The 12,713-nt window shown below is 46.7% G+C and overlaps 1 protein-coding gene across 1 annotated transcript in view; it reads right to left on the bottom strand.

The window, feature by feature from the left end:
- Window positions 1-12,482, bottom strand: part of LOC135908075 (glutathione S-transferase 3, mitochondrial-like) — a 56,928-nt gene extending 44,446 nt beyond the window's left edge. The window contains exons 1-2 of the mRNA XM_065439811.1: window positions 12,414-12,482; window positions 9,645-9,790 (exon numbers count right to left, since the gene is read on the bottom strand). Of these exons, the coding sequence (XP_065295883.1) occupies window positions 9,645-9,773 (129 nt within the window). The 5' untranslated portion in view covers window positions 9,774-9,790; window positions 12,414-12,482. The remainder of the gene's footprint in view (window positions 1-9,644; window positions 9,791-12,413) is intronic.
- Window positions 12,483-12,713: the final 231 nt, after the last annotated feature.

The following is a 12,713-nucleotide window of genomic DNA, read 5'->3' as shown; positions in this document are numbered from 1 at the left end:
AATACCTGAGTTATTCCCAATGAACAAGTACCAAAGACAATCCTGTATGTTGAACGCGGAAGCAGCGTATAACACTTTGTCGTGGGTTTCTTCGTGCTCCATTCGCCCGAGTTAACACGGTCCATCATGATCACCAACCAGCTCATAACCACCTGGTAGTAGTGTAAACCAGCCACCACCCGCATGCGCCAGCCGTTCCACTTCACTTGCAGAAGTGCCTAGGCTGAGGAATGGAGCTACTGGCGCGCGTGGCGAAAGTGGTTGTGGCTTCACTATCCCCCTCTATAAGTATTTTTGGCGGTCCTTGTGACCCCGCGTTTACCTTTGTACCCTACTTAGTATGAGTTGTTATAACTTGTTGCCGGGCGATTTGATTGAGCGCGTGCGCATCCTCCTCCTATTTATTCATGTGTGTGTGTGGTTTCGCGCTCTGATTCCTTACGAAATGTTTTGCAGGCTTTTTGTGTGACTGAAAGCTGCAGCTTGTGTCCTTAAAGGGGCCCTAAGCCGCTTCTTTCCTTAATTGGATAAATGCACTTGACGCAAAAGTAATTTCAGAAATGCTTTGTCACAAAAAAGTATTTCGATGCGTTCAGCAGAAGCGGAGTTATTGGAAATCAAACACCCCCTTCACGATGCTTCCGCTCTTTCTTCAATGCCTTGCGCGGCGGGGCGTGCCTACAATGCTCCGCCTACGGAATATCAGCGAGCGCTGCTGATATTCACATTTGATTTTGGATGTTCACGTAGACGCCACTAATTGTGATTTTCGCACTTGCGATGCGCAAAACGTAAGCCAAACGAGGTTGTCCTCAACGAACGGCAGTGCGCTCGGCCAGTGGACTCGTGGCAGCTTGGCAGCACCACGCGGCCGTGGTATCTACGCTAGGTATAGCAGACCGCAGCCACATGCGAGTGCAATGCGTGTACGCAGCGTTTGCTTTGTGCATGACAGTGCTTGTCTGCATGCTCTCGCTCATATGCTCTGGTCTGGCCGCACTTACGGGGCACACACCGGCTTTGTCCTGCACCAGCTTGACGGACGGATAGTAGCCACATACGACTTGAGCATGTTGAAGCGCTACCAATAGCACAATACAAAGTGATGTCTGCCAAGGCGTCTAAACAGGAGCGGCCAGGAGTCAACATGCGCTGGCAATCGTGCGTGTGATCTGATATGAAGTTTTACATGTTTAGAGGCTAGTTGAGTGTTCAAGACAAGTAAAATCAGCGAGACCCGACGACAACGTCACCGATATGTAGGGTGGCCAGAGTTTATTTCCTGCGCTGGTGGCCTCGGCTTCTTTCGGTGTACGTAATAATTACAGAAATTCGAAAGCAGATTTTCGCTTATTTGAGCCTGTTTATTAAGCTATATCAATATACGCAGTAACAGCAGGAAGAAGCGCACTGAACCAAACACCCTTCTTGATTGATGTAGGCTATTGGCCAATAGCCGCCACAGATGGAAGGTTGAAGAGAGGGGTTCTGCTGAAAAGAGAGCATTTGAGAGAAAGGTGACATTGTTGGCTACCATAGGAGCACTAAGGATCCTGGAGCGTAATATACATCCTTATGACGGCAATCACAACACAACTTGTGATGCTTGAGACATCGTGAGGCGGTCACCCACGGTCGCCCACCATATTGCTCGCAGCGTTCGCCGTTGCGATGGCATCTTGCGCATACTGGGATGGTTGTTATGGAGCGGATGGTAGTAAAGTATCCATAGGGAGTGTTGGTTTACGGCCAAAAAGAAGATAAAACGATGAACAACCTGTAGTATCGTGGCGTGACTTGCTATAGACGAATTGAACAAAGAATAATGTAGCATGCTAGTAGCGGTGGTTGGCGGGAACATACATAGAAAGCACGGCGGTTATCGTGTGATTCAGTCGTTCGGTAAGACCGTTTGTCTGAGGGTTACAGACGGTGGTGACCTTGCGTTTTGTGGAACAGCAGCGGAGGAGGTCATTGATTAGATGGGACAAGAAATAAGAACCGCAATAGGTGAGCAGCTGACAAGGAGCTCGTGATGCAGAATGACATTGTGGACGAAGAAGCCGGCGATTTCGGTAGCACGGCTGCTTGGAAGTGCGCTTGTGATAGCGTAGGCGCGTGGCATAACCTGTCGCGATAGCGACCCATTTGTTCCCTGATGCTGATGTAGCGAAAGGTGCAAGCAGATCCAGGCCTAGGCAGAAGAACGGCTCCAGTGGGACACCAATAGGCCGAAGAAGGCCGGCGGGAAGCGTCGGTGGCCTCTTGAGTCATTGACACAGTTCGCAGCTGCCAACATATCTCTGTGCGGAGCGATAAAGCGCAGACGAAAATAAACGGCGCCGCACGTGGTCATAAGTGCGCATAAGATCAAGAGGGCCTGCTGTGGGTTCGTCGTGAAGCTGCTGGAGGATGGTAGAACGCATGTGGGAGGTCACAACCAGGAAGCGCTCAAGCCCGTCGGGGTATGCACACTGTGGTGGTATACAGTTCCACAATGTAATGTAAACATCCGGAGTGACTTGTCAGAGGCACCGGAGCTGAGACAGCCGATGATGGCACGTGACGCCGGATCACACTGCTGTTCATCGCCGACATGAAGGAAGTGCGAGATAAAAAGAACACAGGCATCATCGGTGTCAGGGTTTGTGTTGTCGGGTGGATGAACGTGATATCGGGTCAGGCAGTCCGCGTCCTGATGTGATTGACCAGGCTTGTGCACGACGGAAAACGAGTACTCTTGTAAGCGTGGAGCCCAGCGTGCAAGAGATCTTTCAGTGAGGAAAGCCAGCAGAGCGCATGGGGGTCAGTCACTACCGTGAATCGATGGCCAAAGAGGTACGACCAAAATGTTGAGATGGCCCAAACAAAGGCAAGACCTTTACGCTCGCTAATTGATTAATTGCTCTCTGGGGCAGAGAGCAGGAGGCTGACGTACGCTATGACGCATTCACGACTATGCTGGTGCTGGACAAGGACGGCTCCGATGCCATGTCCTATGGTGGCCGTCCGAACTTCTGTGTGAGCAGATGAGTCAAGGTGCGGAAAGAGAGAAGAAGTCGTCTGATGGCGGATAAGCGCAGAAAATGCATGAGATGCTCCACAACCACATATGAAAGGCACATCTTTCTTGAGACGTTCGATGAGTGGACAGGCGATGTTGGTGAAATTTTGACAAACTGACAGAAGTAAGAAAATAAGCCAATGAAGGAGTGAAGGTGCGTGTTTAAGGAAGGTACATAAAAATGCTTCATGGCTCGAATTTTTTCTGGGACAGGTCGGATACCTATACCGTCAACAAGGTGACCGAGCACCCTTATTTCGCTGCGACCAAAGTGCCAGCAAGGGTTTCGCAGTGCCGACGAAACCCATGGTGAATGGCCGACAGGCGCTGAATGTCGTTGACAAAATAATATTGTCACCTAGATAACATGAGCAGGTCGACGATTTGATGCCTCGAAGAAGCGCATCCATCAGGCGCTCAAATGTAGCTAGCGCAATACATAGACCGAAAAGCATAACCTTGAATTGGCACAGGCCACCCGGTGTTGGAAATACGGTCGTCTCGCGGTCCATAGCATCTACGGCGACCTGCCAATAGCCACACCACAAGCCGGTGCCCGAAAAATAACTCGCTCGAAGAAGGCAGTCAAGGGCATCATCTATGCGTGGCAACTGATATACGGCCTTCTTAGTGATGCTGAGGTGCCTGTAATCGACACAAAAACCACAAACACAAAATCGCCAGGCGCCGCCTTTTTTCTTGACGAGCACAATTGGAGATGCCCAACGGCTACTAGAGTGTTCTATAATGTCTCTTTCCGCCATCTTGTCGATTTTTTTTGTATAATCGCCCATTCAGAAGCAGAAACACGATAAGGACGATGATGAATAGCCTTTGTTCGTCGGTCTCGATTCAATGCATGACAACCGTTGTCTGGCCAAGTGGGTGTGAGTCGAAGTCAAAAACATACCGGTATGACGTTAGCACACGGCAAAGCTCACCAGCGCGCGCAGGTGGACGCTAGGCTTTGCGCTTACGAGAATACTCGCTCGCCGTCATGCACAAGTCTGGCCAATTACATCAAGACGCGGACTGCCTGTCCCGATCTCCTGACGATCCGCCAGACAACATCAACCCTGACACCAATGCCTGTGCTCTTTCTATCTCGAACTTTCTTCATGTCGGCGATGAACGGTCCCCGGCTATTATCTTGTCGAGTTCACTGGTGGGCAATGTGATGGATCCTCCTGCACAGGTGGTACTTGAAGGGGCTCCACATGTTAGCGTGGAGATCTGCAAGTCATTTAGGCACGACAATGTTGCAAGCGGAATTCCGGGAGATAAAACATGGACGGATAAGCCAAAGGTAAGTACAGGTAGATAAGCTTCATTGTTGATGCTTTCGACAACCGTGCGTGGTAGGGCCACATCGTGTGCCAAGACAACGTCAATGATAGAAGATGCAACGTAAGCTTCGTCAGCGACAGAGGTAGAGGGCACCAATAGATCAACAAGAAGTAGATTGGGGTGGCAATTGCACGAACTCTAGAGTACACAGTTGCGTGGTCCTAGCGGCAAGAGTCTCGGGGACAGAAGAAAGTTCAAGTTGAAGGGCACCGGTGCCGCAATCAACGAGGGCTGAAGTTGTAGACAAAAACTCAGTGCCCAAGATCACGTAGTATGGGCACTGTTCAATCAAAAGAAACAGAGCACTTGTCCGATGGGCAGATATAGTGATGCAGGCAGTACACGTTCCAACAACAGTAGGTGTGCTTTCATCGGTGACTGGTACTGTACGCTGCACGGCAAGGGTCAGTACTTTCTTCAGCTTCTCACGAAGACTAGCGCTCATCACCGAGATTTGTGCACCGGTGTCAATAAGGGCCGTAACAGCAACACTGTCGACTTGGACTTTGAACAAATTAGAGCGAGTAGGGACAGCCACACGACGATTTTGAAGCCGGGTCAAAAAAGCAGTGCCGCCTCAGGGTGCTGCACTCGTTAGTTTTCCGATGCGTAGGGGTCAGGGTTGGCAGGCCAAGGGAAAGGGCGGGCTTGAGGCGAGCGAGATTGGTGGTTGTGGTGGGATCGCGACCTGCTATACACATTGGTGCGAGTGTCGACATCGGGCGTGTCAGTCGGTAGAGAGCGCGATCATGTTGCACGGGAGTAGCCTTCAGGACGACGGTTCTGGGTGCTCCAGCCAGTCGGCGACGTCCAACGTTTCCAGCAGTGCCGTGCAATATGCCTAACTCGAGAGCACGCCAGGCATATTCGGCAGATCATCCGGCGTCCTCGACTCAGCTGGATTGCTGTATCGCGAGTAAAAGGACCGTTTCCTCGGGTTGACAGGTCGAATTGGTGGTGTGACTGGCGTTACTGGTGGAACGCGTATGGTGCAGCCAGAGAGTAGTCTCAAATTAGTGACGTCACGTGAAACCACGGCTTGAATAAAAGAAACCATAGGCTGGTTGGCCATCGAGACATAGGGCACAAGAGGGGCTGGAGACATTGCTTCTATTTCACCACGAACGATACGTTTCGAAGTGTCCGATGCAGGCGATGTCGGTGGCGGGTATTTATATGCTGATGATGCGGAAGTATTGGGGAGCCTGGTGAATTGCTGGACGATACCATGGGATTTTGCTTGTTCGAATCACCGACACTCTTTCACAATAGCATCCACAGTAGCAGAATTCCTGAATACCAAGAGGTTGAATGCGTCATCAGCGATGCGTTTGAGTTTGTGCGCAATCTTGTATACTTCGGACATGTTACCGTCAGCATTACGCAGAGCGCTAGAATATCACGAATATAGAAGATGTATCATTCAGTAGATGACTGCGCACGAGAGCCAAGTTCTTTCGTAGCGGCTAGCTGATGACCCAAGGGCTTGCTGAAAAAGTTCAGTTTTTCTTCGCGTAGGTGCCAGCTGGTCAGATCTTACTCATGCGTCTCGCACCAGACGCGCGCGATTACTTTAAGATAAAATACCACATGTGCCACCCCAAGCGTATCGTCCCACCTCTTCTGTTTGCTGACGCGGTCATACCATGAGATCCAATCCTCGACGTCCACGTCATCTTTGCTACAGAATGTGCCTGAATCTTTTGGAAGTGATAAGATGAGAGGCGGTGGAGATGGCTGCCCCACGGTAGGTTCCAGTGTGGTGTGTCTTTCAGTGGCCATTGTCGAGGGAACAACGCGGCGACCACTTCGGAGTTCCGTGCTTAGGTGGTGGGGATAAACCTACAGCGTACCCCGCACCTCCACCAGAAATGTTGCACAAAAACACGTACATTAGTAATATTTACAAGGCGAGCATCAGCATCACAGGCGTAACAGCAGCCAAGATGGCGATGAGCAACCTCTACCTCTTCAACATCGGTGCCAGCCTAATCCTGCTGAACTCTTCTGTCTCCCGGCAGTATTGTCACGTAGTAAGGACGGTGAATAATAAAGCTGCAAATCTATGAACGACGAAACTAACTTTTATTGGGCAAACTTGTGCCCACAAAAGCAAATTAAACTCAAAGCAGAGCGATAACAGCGAACATGGTCGGCGATCGTCGAAATGTGATCTTCGGGGCGAGTGCGTGGGCTTTAATATATGAGTCATCGTAGGTTCCAGAATAATCGCTGGTGCCAGCGTGTCTTCCAGAAAGTTCTACACAACTAGCGTCACGTGTACAAGCAGTACACAAGGTTCAATGACAACAGACAGCTCGTATAACCCTCGATAACATTCGAGAAACTTCCGATACATGCAAAGGCCTCTTGGCCTGAGTGATAACATTTCTAAGATGGTGAAACGGGGTCACCCAACAAAAATAAACAATTAGACATGTCAACATACTTCTGGTGGTGACCGAATAAGTTGTGAGATGTTCGCTTTGTTGAGATGATAAGGGAGTTGAAACTGAAGCATTTCATATGTATAGCTGTTCTGGCCCTTGGCATTTCCCATAATTCAATGTTGCGTATTTTGACTGTTTTATGCTTTCGAGTCAAGTTAGAGACATGTTATAAGGTGTAGGTATTTCTTCTAATATCGATTGCGTAGCGTTGTGTTAAAATTCATTAATACATATTCGGCATTAGTAGGAAATTGAGCTGTTAAAATAAAGGATTATTGTAAGTTTGAGGAACACGTAGGATCCAACCTATGGCCTTTTCTGTGTGGTATGAAGTGTATTATTATGAAATAGCATTGAAGTAGCTCAGGGAAAAATAACAATAGCTTAAATAGGTTAAGAACAAATATTTGTACAACAGAAAAAACAAACTAAAAAAACGAATCTTGTAAAGTACTGCAGATAGCTGAGACAGCTTACCGTTTACCATTTCCGCATGAGCATTCCACATCATAAGTTGTTGAAACACAGCACCGAGACACTTGACATATAGAACAATTGGTATGATGAAGTAATTAAGCTGCAGTGGTGCACATGTGTGAACATTTCAAATTTTCGCCCTTAAAAAACTGCCTTTGTTTTGTTAACATTTGTGGTTAAAGAACGATAGTTTGGTTAGTGCCTCATTTTCTTTGATCATGACATCTGTAGGATTCTTCGGGTGACAAGTGTGCTCGTCTTATCTGCATATCAGAATATATATCCCGGCTTTTTCAGTAGTTACTACATCATCACTACATATATGCGATAAAGCAAAATGTCCCTATATCATTCCTTGTCGCACCCTTGCACTAAGCCGTTTTAAATAAGATGCTTGACTGTTTATAACTGCTTGATGCATGCGGTATTGAACATGCTTTCGTATTAATTGCAAAAAGACGCCAGCAGCCACACAATAGTTAAGCTTTTCTAGTAGGGTAGTGTGATTTAAATAATATGAGGTTTTGAAGGAATCCACAAAAATACCAAAGCACGTAGCTGGCGTTCACATATCTCGATGCGAGTCGCTTGAGCTCTAATGAGTATCGTGCTCCATTTACTGCCAGTACTTTTGTCTGTGAGGTTGCCTCTACATTTGCAAAAATACATGACAAAGACGAATAAAGAAATCGCACACCTGGCCCACGTGATTAATGAAGATAGTGGAACACTCGTTAACAATGCCGGCAAACATACCGTTCTGTGCGTGCTCACATGTGTGATTAAGAGGAAGCTTTAGCTCGGGCTCAACTTCGATGGGGCCAATTCAAATACATGTAAGATGCAAAAACACTCTTCTGAGATAATCCCTGGACCAATTTTAATGAAAGTTGTTGCATTTTAGAGAGAAAGATAAATTCTTGTGACTGTTGCAAGTAGAACTTCAATTTAGTGCCTGAACTTTGTGGAAAAAAGTTTGAAGAATTCGCAAGTTCGAAAAAATAAACACCCGAAATTTATAAATTAATAGCTCTGCGTCAAGAACAGATATCGCGGTACTGTCAATGGCATCCATAAGATAATGAAAAGTGGACAAATTGGATATGTCAGTTCATACCTTACGTGAATTTGTCACGTATGTACAAGGGATGTGCAAAAGCCGTATTTCCATATTAATAATTTTTTTCAGATTCATGTGTAACATATAAATTTGGTCAGCTTTAGATGCACTATTAGATGCTATTCAGAGAATTGCGATATCATTCTTTCTTGCTGAGGTACAGAGTTGTAAACTCGAAGTATTCGCTTTGTAAAAAGTTTTGATTTCCGCCAATTTTCAAAAAAACATTAACGACATAAATACAGACCTCGAGACTAAGTCACTAGATTTTAAGTTTGTCTTCTAAATGCAACAAACCCTGTCAAGTATGGTGCAGTCGTTGCCGAGAAAAACGAATTTTCGGTTAACATATATTTATAAAGGAGCACTCGAACTAAAGCTTCCTCTTAAATTCAAACACTCTAATTTGGCCAAATTAGTGCGAGCCACCTTGGCCACCGCACACACGGAGCAGCATTACAGCAGTAATCTTAGGGTTCATTGTTTGTTAATTACAGCTCAACAGGGCGGGGAAAAAGAAACTAAGACACCTTGAGGCTCCGTACTTATCAATGGGTATTTATTCTGCCGTTTGACTGTATTTATTTTACCACCCACAACAATAGAACAAAAAAGTTCCTACGGAGGTACTGCAGAATTTCTTATTGAAAGTGGGAGTGGTGTCATTAACATTTTCTTTGCTGGTGGCTAGCAAAAAAATTATTCGGTTCCCAGGCGTTATCGGGATACGTTTAGACCAAGCTTATTTTGGGTTCTAAGCAATAATTTTTACGCTTAACGAGCTTTTGCGAGTACGGCCGGCACGACGAAGCTCGGCGTGGATTCACCTAGAAACGCATGGCTCATCGCAACCTCAATCGTAACACCAAGAACATGTGCGACAGAATGCAGAATATAACGGTACACACCGGACAGAATAGGTCGAGCATCAGGCTGCTGAGCCAGTCGACCAATATTCGAAACGCACCACGGGACGCACAGTTTTCTCGTTTTATTGAGGAATAGCTTTTACTTAGCGAGACAGCCGACAACCACGACACGCCATAACCCTGGGGTGGCTAGGCAGGGAACGCTTCGCTTCAAAAACTCGCTTAAAAGAATTACTGAAGCGAGATTGACTCTGCAGTATTGACAATTGCGGTGTTTCGACAAACGCACGTCTCCAGAGAGGGGGGAAACAGCCCACCTTGACGTCGTACTTCTTTCGCGCCCTTCCGACGCGGAAGGAGAGCCACGCGTTGACCAGGGTGGAGCCCACCCCGACGAGCACCACGTAGCCGTACTCGCTGGGCACCTCCAGGCTGTATGCAGTCATGGCCGGAACGACGCGACCTGTGAGACGAGCGCATAAACAGATCCGCCTTGGTGTAGCAGAAGCGCAGCACAGCAAAGTTGTCATAAAAGTTGGTGCTTTGACGCCATTCATTGGTTGAGTAGCAGTGGCGGTGAAGAAGCAATGTATGGCAAAGTGTGAGCTATAAATCTAGCTTCTGATTGCAAAATTCCGGCCTTAAATTCATTCGCTAGGGCATTGCAGACACATCGGCCAAAAAATAAGGCCCTATCGCTCACACCGCACCGAGCTCTGTTCGTCCTGCGCTAAATTAGAGCTGTAATTCTAGACGCAGTGTATGCTCCTAATCGTCTACACAAACTTCACCTTAGTCATATTCCAATCTTTCAGACATGCTATTCGTACAATTATCTTAAAAAACAGATTGTGGAAGTATTTTGCTATAGACTCATTTTTCTAAACTTCGTTAGATATATCGGATCCACAGGTATTTTCAGGTCAATATTGAGTAGTTCAGTATGTATGCCCTTTTTGCTTTCTATATCAAGTATCAATTCTAAGGGGGAATGTAAACATGCAATTGTACTGTCAAGACTAGCAGAAACGAATTTCAAGTGATCAGTAAATGAGCACGCTATTTTTGAACGGTCATGGATAGTACAGTCAATGTGAAACACCTAATAGTCACGTGATGTAGGAACGCTTAGTGGCAAACGTCTGACTGCAGGTTCGTAAATAAATTGTGGAAGCAATACAGTATATTATTACTGTTTATTGTGCGCAATTTCGCGTGCAAGGTGAACGTAGTAAACACTTCATTCTTAAATCAACCGTCCCTACGAGAGCGTTTTCCTTTACTGCGTTGTTCTTAGTTTCCTTTATCTCCGCCATGCAGAGCTATACATCGAAAGATATTTGTGTTCGTTTTTTTTTTCAGGACGGCAGAAACAAAATGATCGACACATTATTAAATATATATTTACACTATTGCTGAAGATCCGGTGCATCATCACAATTAGCTCAAAAGGTATCAAACATGAATGACACCTGGTGCCTTATTGAAACAACAGTTCTTTTATTTACACGTTCTGAGGTCTTACGTGCCAAAACCACGATATAATTGTGGGGCACGTCGTAGTGAGAGACTCCGGATTAATTTTCACCGCCTGGGGTTTTGTACCCAATGCACGGTACATGGACGTTTTTTTTTGCATTTCGCCCCGTCGAGATATGGCCGGTGCGGCCGGGATTTGATTCCGCGCCCTCGAGCTTAGTACTAATTTGTTTTATAGAAACTAAGACAATGAGAGATATCTCAGTTTACATTTGCGTACCAGCCACACAGAATTATCGGCTGAGAGATACCGGAAATACTATACTTTGCATTTAAAATAACCGGCATAGCCCTCCTAAAGCTAATGTATATCAAATGATCTCCAGGAGTATGCGCGAAGCTTGTTTAGCGGCCATTTGTAATTTAAGACCAGACAACAAAATTGGACACGTTTAGGTGAGAAAACGCTTCCCTTAAGGTGACCTTCTTGATCTGGAACACCACAAGCACGTGCGGGAGTACCCAGAGTCCATATGCAATAATGTACACCGAAGACAACTTGCCCTGTATGACGCATTTATGAAAGTACTTGCATACACCAGTGGATGACCCGTTACCGTTCCGCTGATGTCTCATCATGACGTATGGATGCCACCAGGTTTCTGCATTTGCAAGCAAACGTCCACTGACCTTTCCCGCCCTTGGTTCCTGCCTGCTGACGCCGCTTTACTTTCTGCTTCAAGTCAGCATCCACTCGCGTTTTAAACATTGTTTTGCTGGTTATAGAAAACGCTCCTGCTCTGATCAAGGCTTCCTTTGCGCCTCTTGTTACCTCCGTGCACGGCACGCGCTTGGGCCCATTTCTGTTTGTATTGGAGCTCGGTTTGTCCGGTATCTCCGGAATGGGAGATAGATACCTTAGTTGCACGTCGGCCGCCGCCGTATGCGTTCTTCTGCAGGGTTTTGTGGCGTTCAGAGGGTTGAACGCGATTTGTTTAGCATGGACACTTTTCCTAGAACTGTTCACCGAGGAATTAAAAGCGCCTTTCAGGCCGGGGACAGAGTGCGTCCGTATGGTTCACCGGTGAGTAACCGATGGCTCCGCCCCACCATATTGTCCAGAAGCTAGCACCCTCAAAGTTAGAAAGAGACAAGGAAGCCCTGGCTTTTATTGCTCTGTTATCAACGTGATAAAATATTCATTTGCATGCCGGTCTCCAAACAGCAGCAGTGTAGCCATGCAATAAAACGCAAAACGTTCCTGCAAGGAACCATAAGGAGAGGAACGAAAAAACCAAGTCTCACTCCAGAGTAACACGAAAGTATTTGTTACATACTGAAACGATTGCCAGAAAAGGAAACTGGTGTTCTGGTAACTTCAATGTACCGCGTGACGTTTACCCGCCCGTTTGCAAGCTAAATGCAGCACGCGGGCTGGAACATTCTCACGCACTGGAAGACTCTTCTTTCAACAAGAGGATCAAGACGCATTTGCTGCTGAATTGTACGTTTTAGAGGTACCGACTTCGCTGTTTCTAACGACTACTCAATAATTAATTGGCGTGGACAGTTATGATCCATTTATGCTATGTTGATTGACCGCTTACCGGTTCGGAGTTCGATCGGTTGGGTTCGATTTTTCTCTACTGATGGCGCATACCCACTATGAAGTAATACTGGCCGCGGTTATGAGGATGATAATGATGATGATACACGATAATGGCACGTACCTACAAAGGAGGATCGGTGAAGACGCGGGCGATAGGAGGAGGGGTAGATTTTAATGAAGAGAAAGGAGGAGAGGTCGGCCTGGAAAGCGTGTCTCTAGCCTGCTGCTCCTCACTGGGGTAACGGGAAGTGGGAAATACAGGTAAAGGTAGGTGGCGGATGATTATGATATGGTACAA

This window comes from Dermacentor albipictus, chromosome 5 (genome assembly GCF_038994185.2).
Source record: "Dermacentor albipictus isolate Rhodes 1998 colony chromosome 5, USDA_Dalb.pri_finalv2, whole genome shotgun sequence".
Classification (NCBI taxonomy): domain Eukaryota; kingdom Metazoa; phylum Arthropoda; class Arachnida; order Ixodida; family Ixodidae; genus Dermacentor; species Dermacentor albipictus.
Note: the sequence above shows the minus strand (reverse complement) of the source record. Positions and strands in the feature narration are given on the sequence as shown.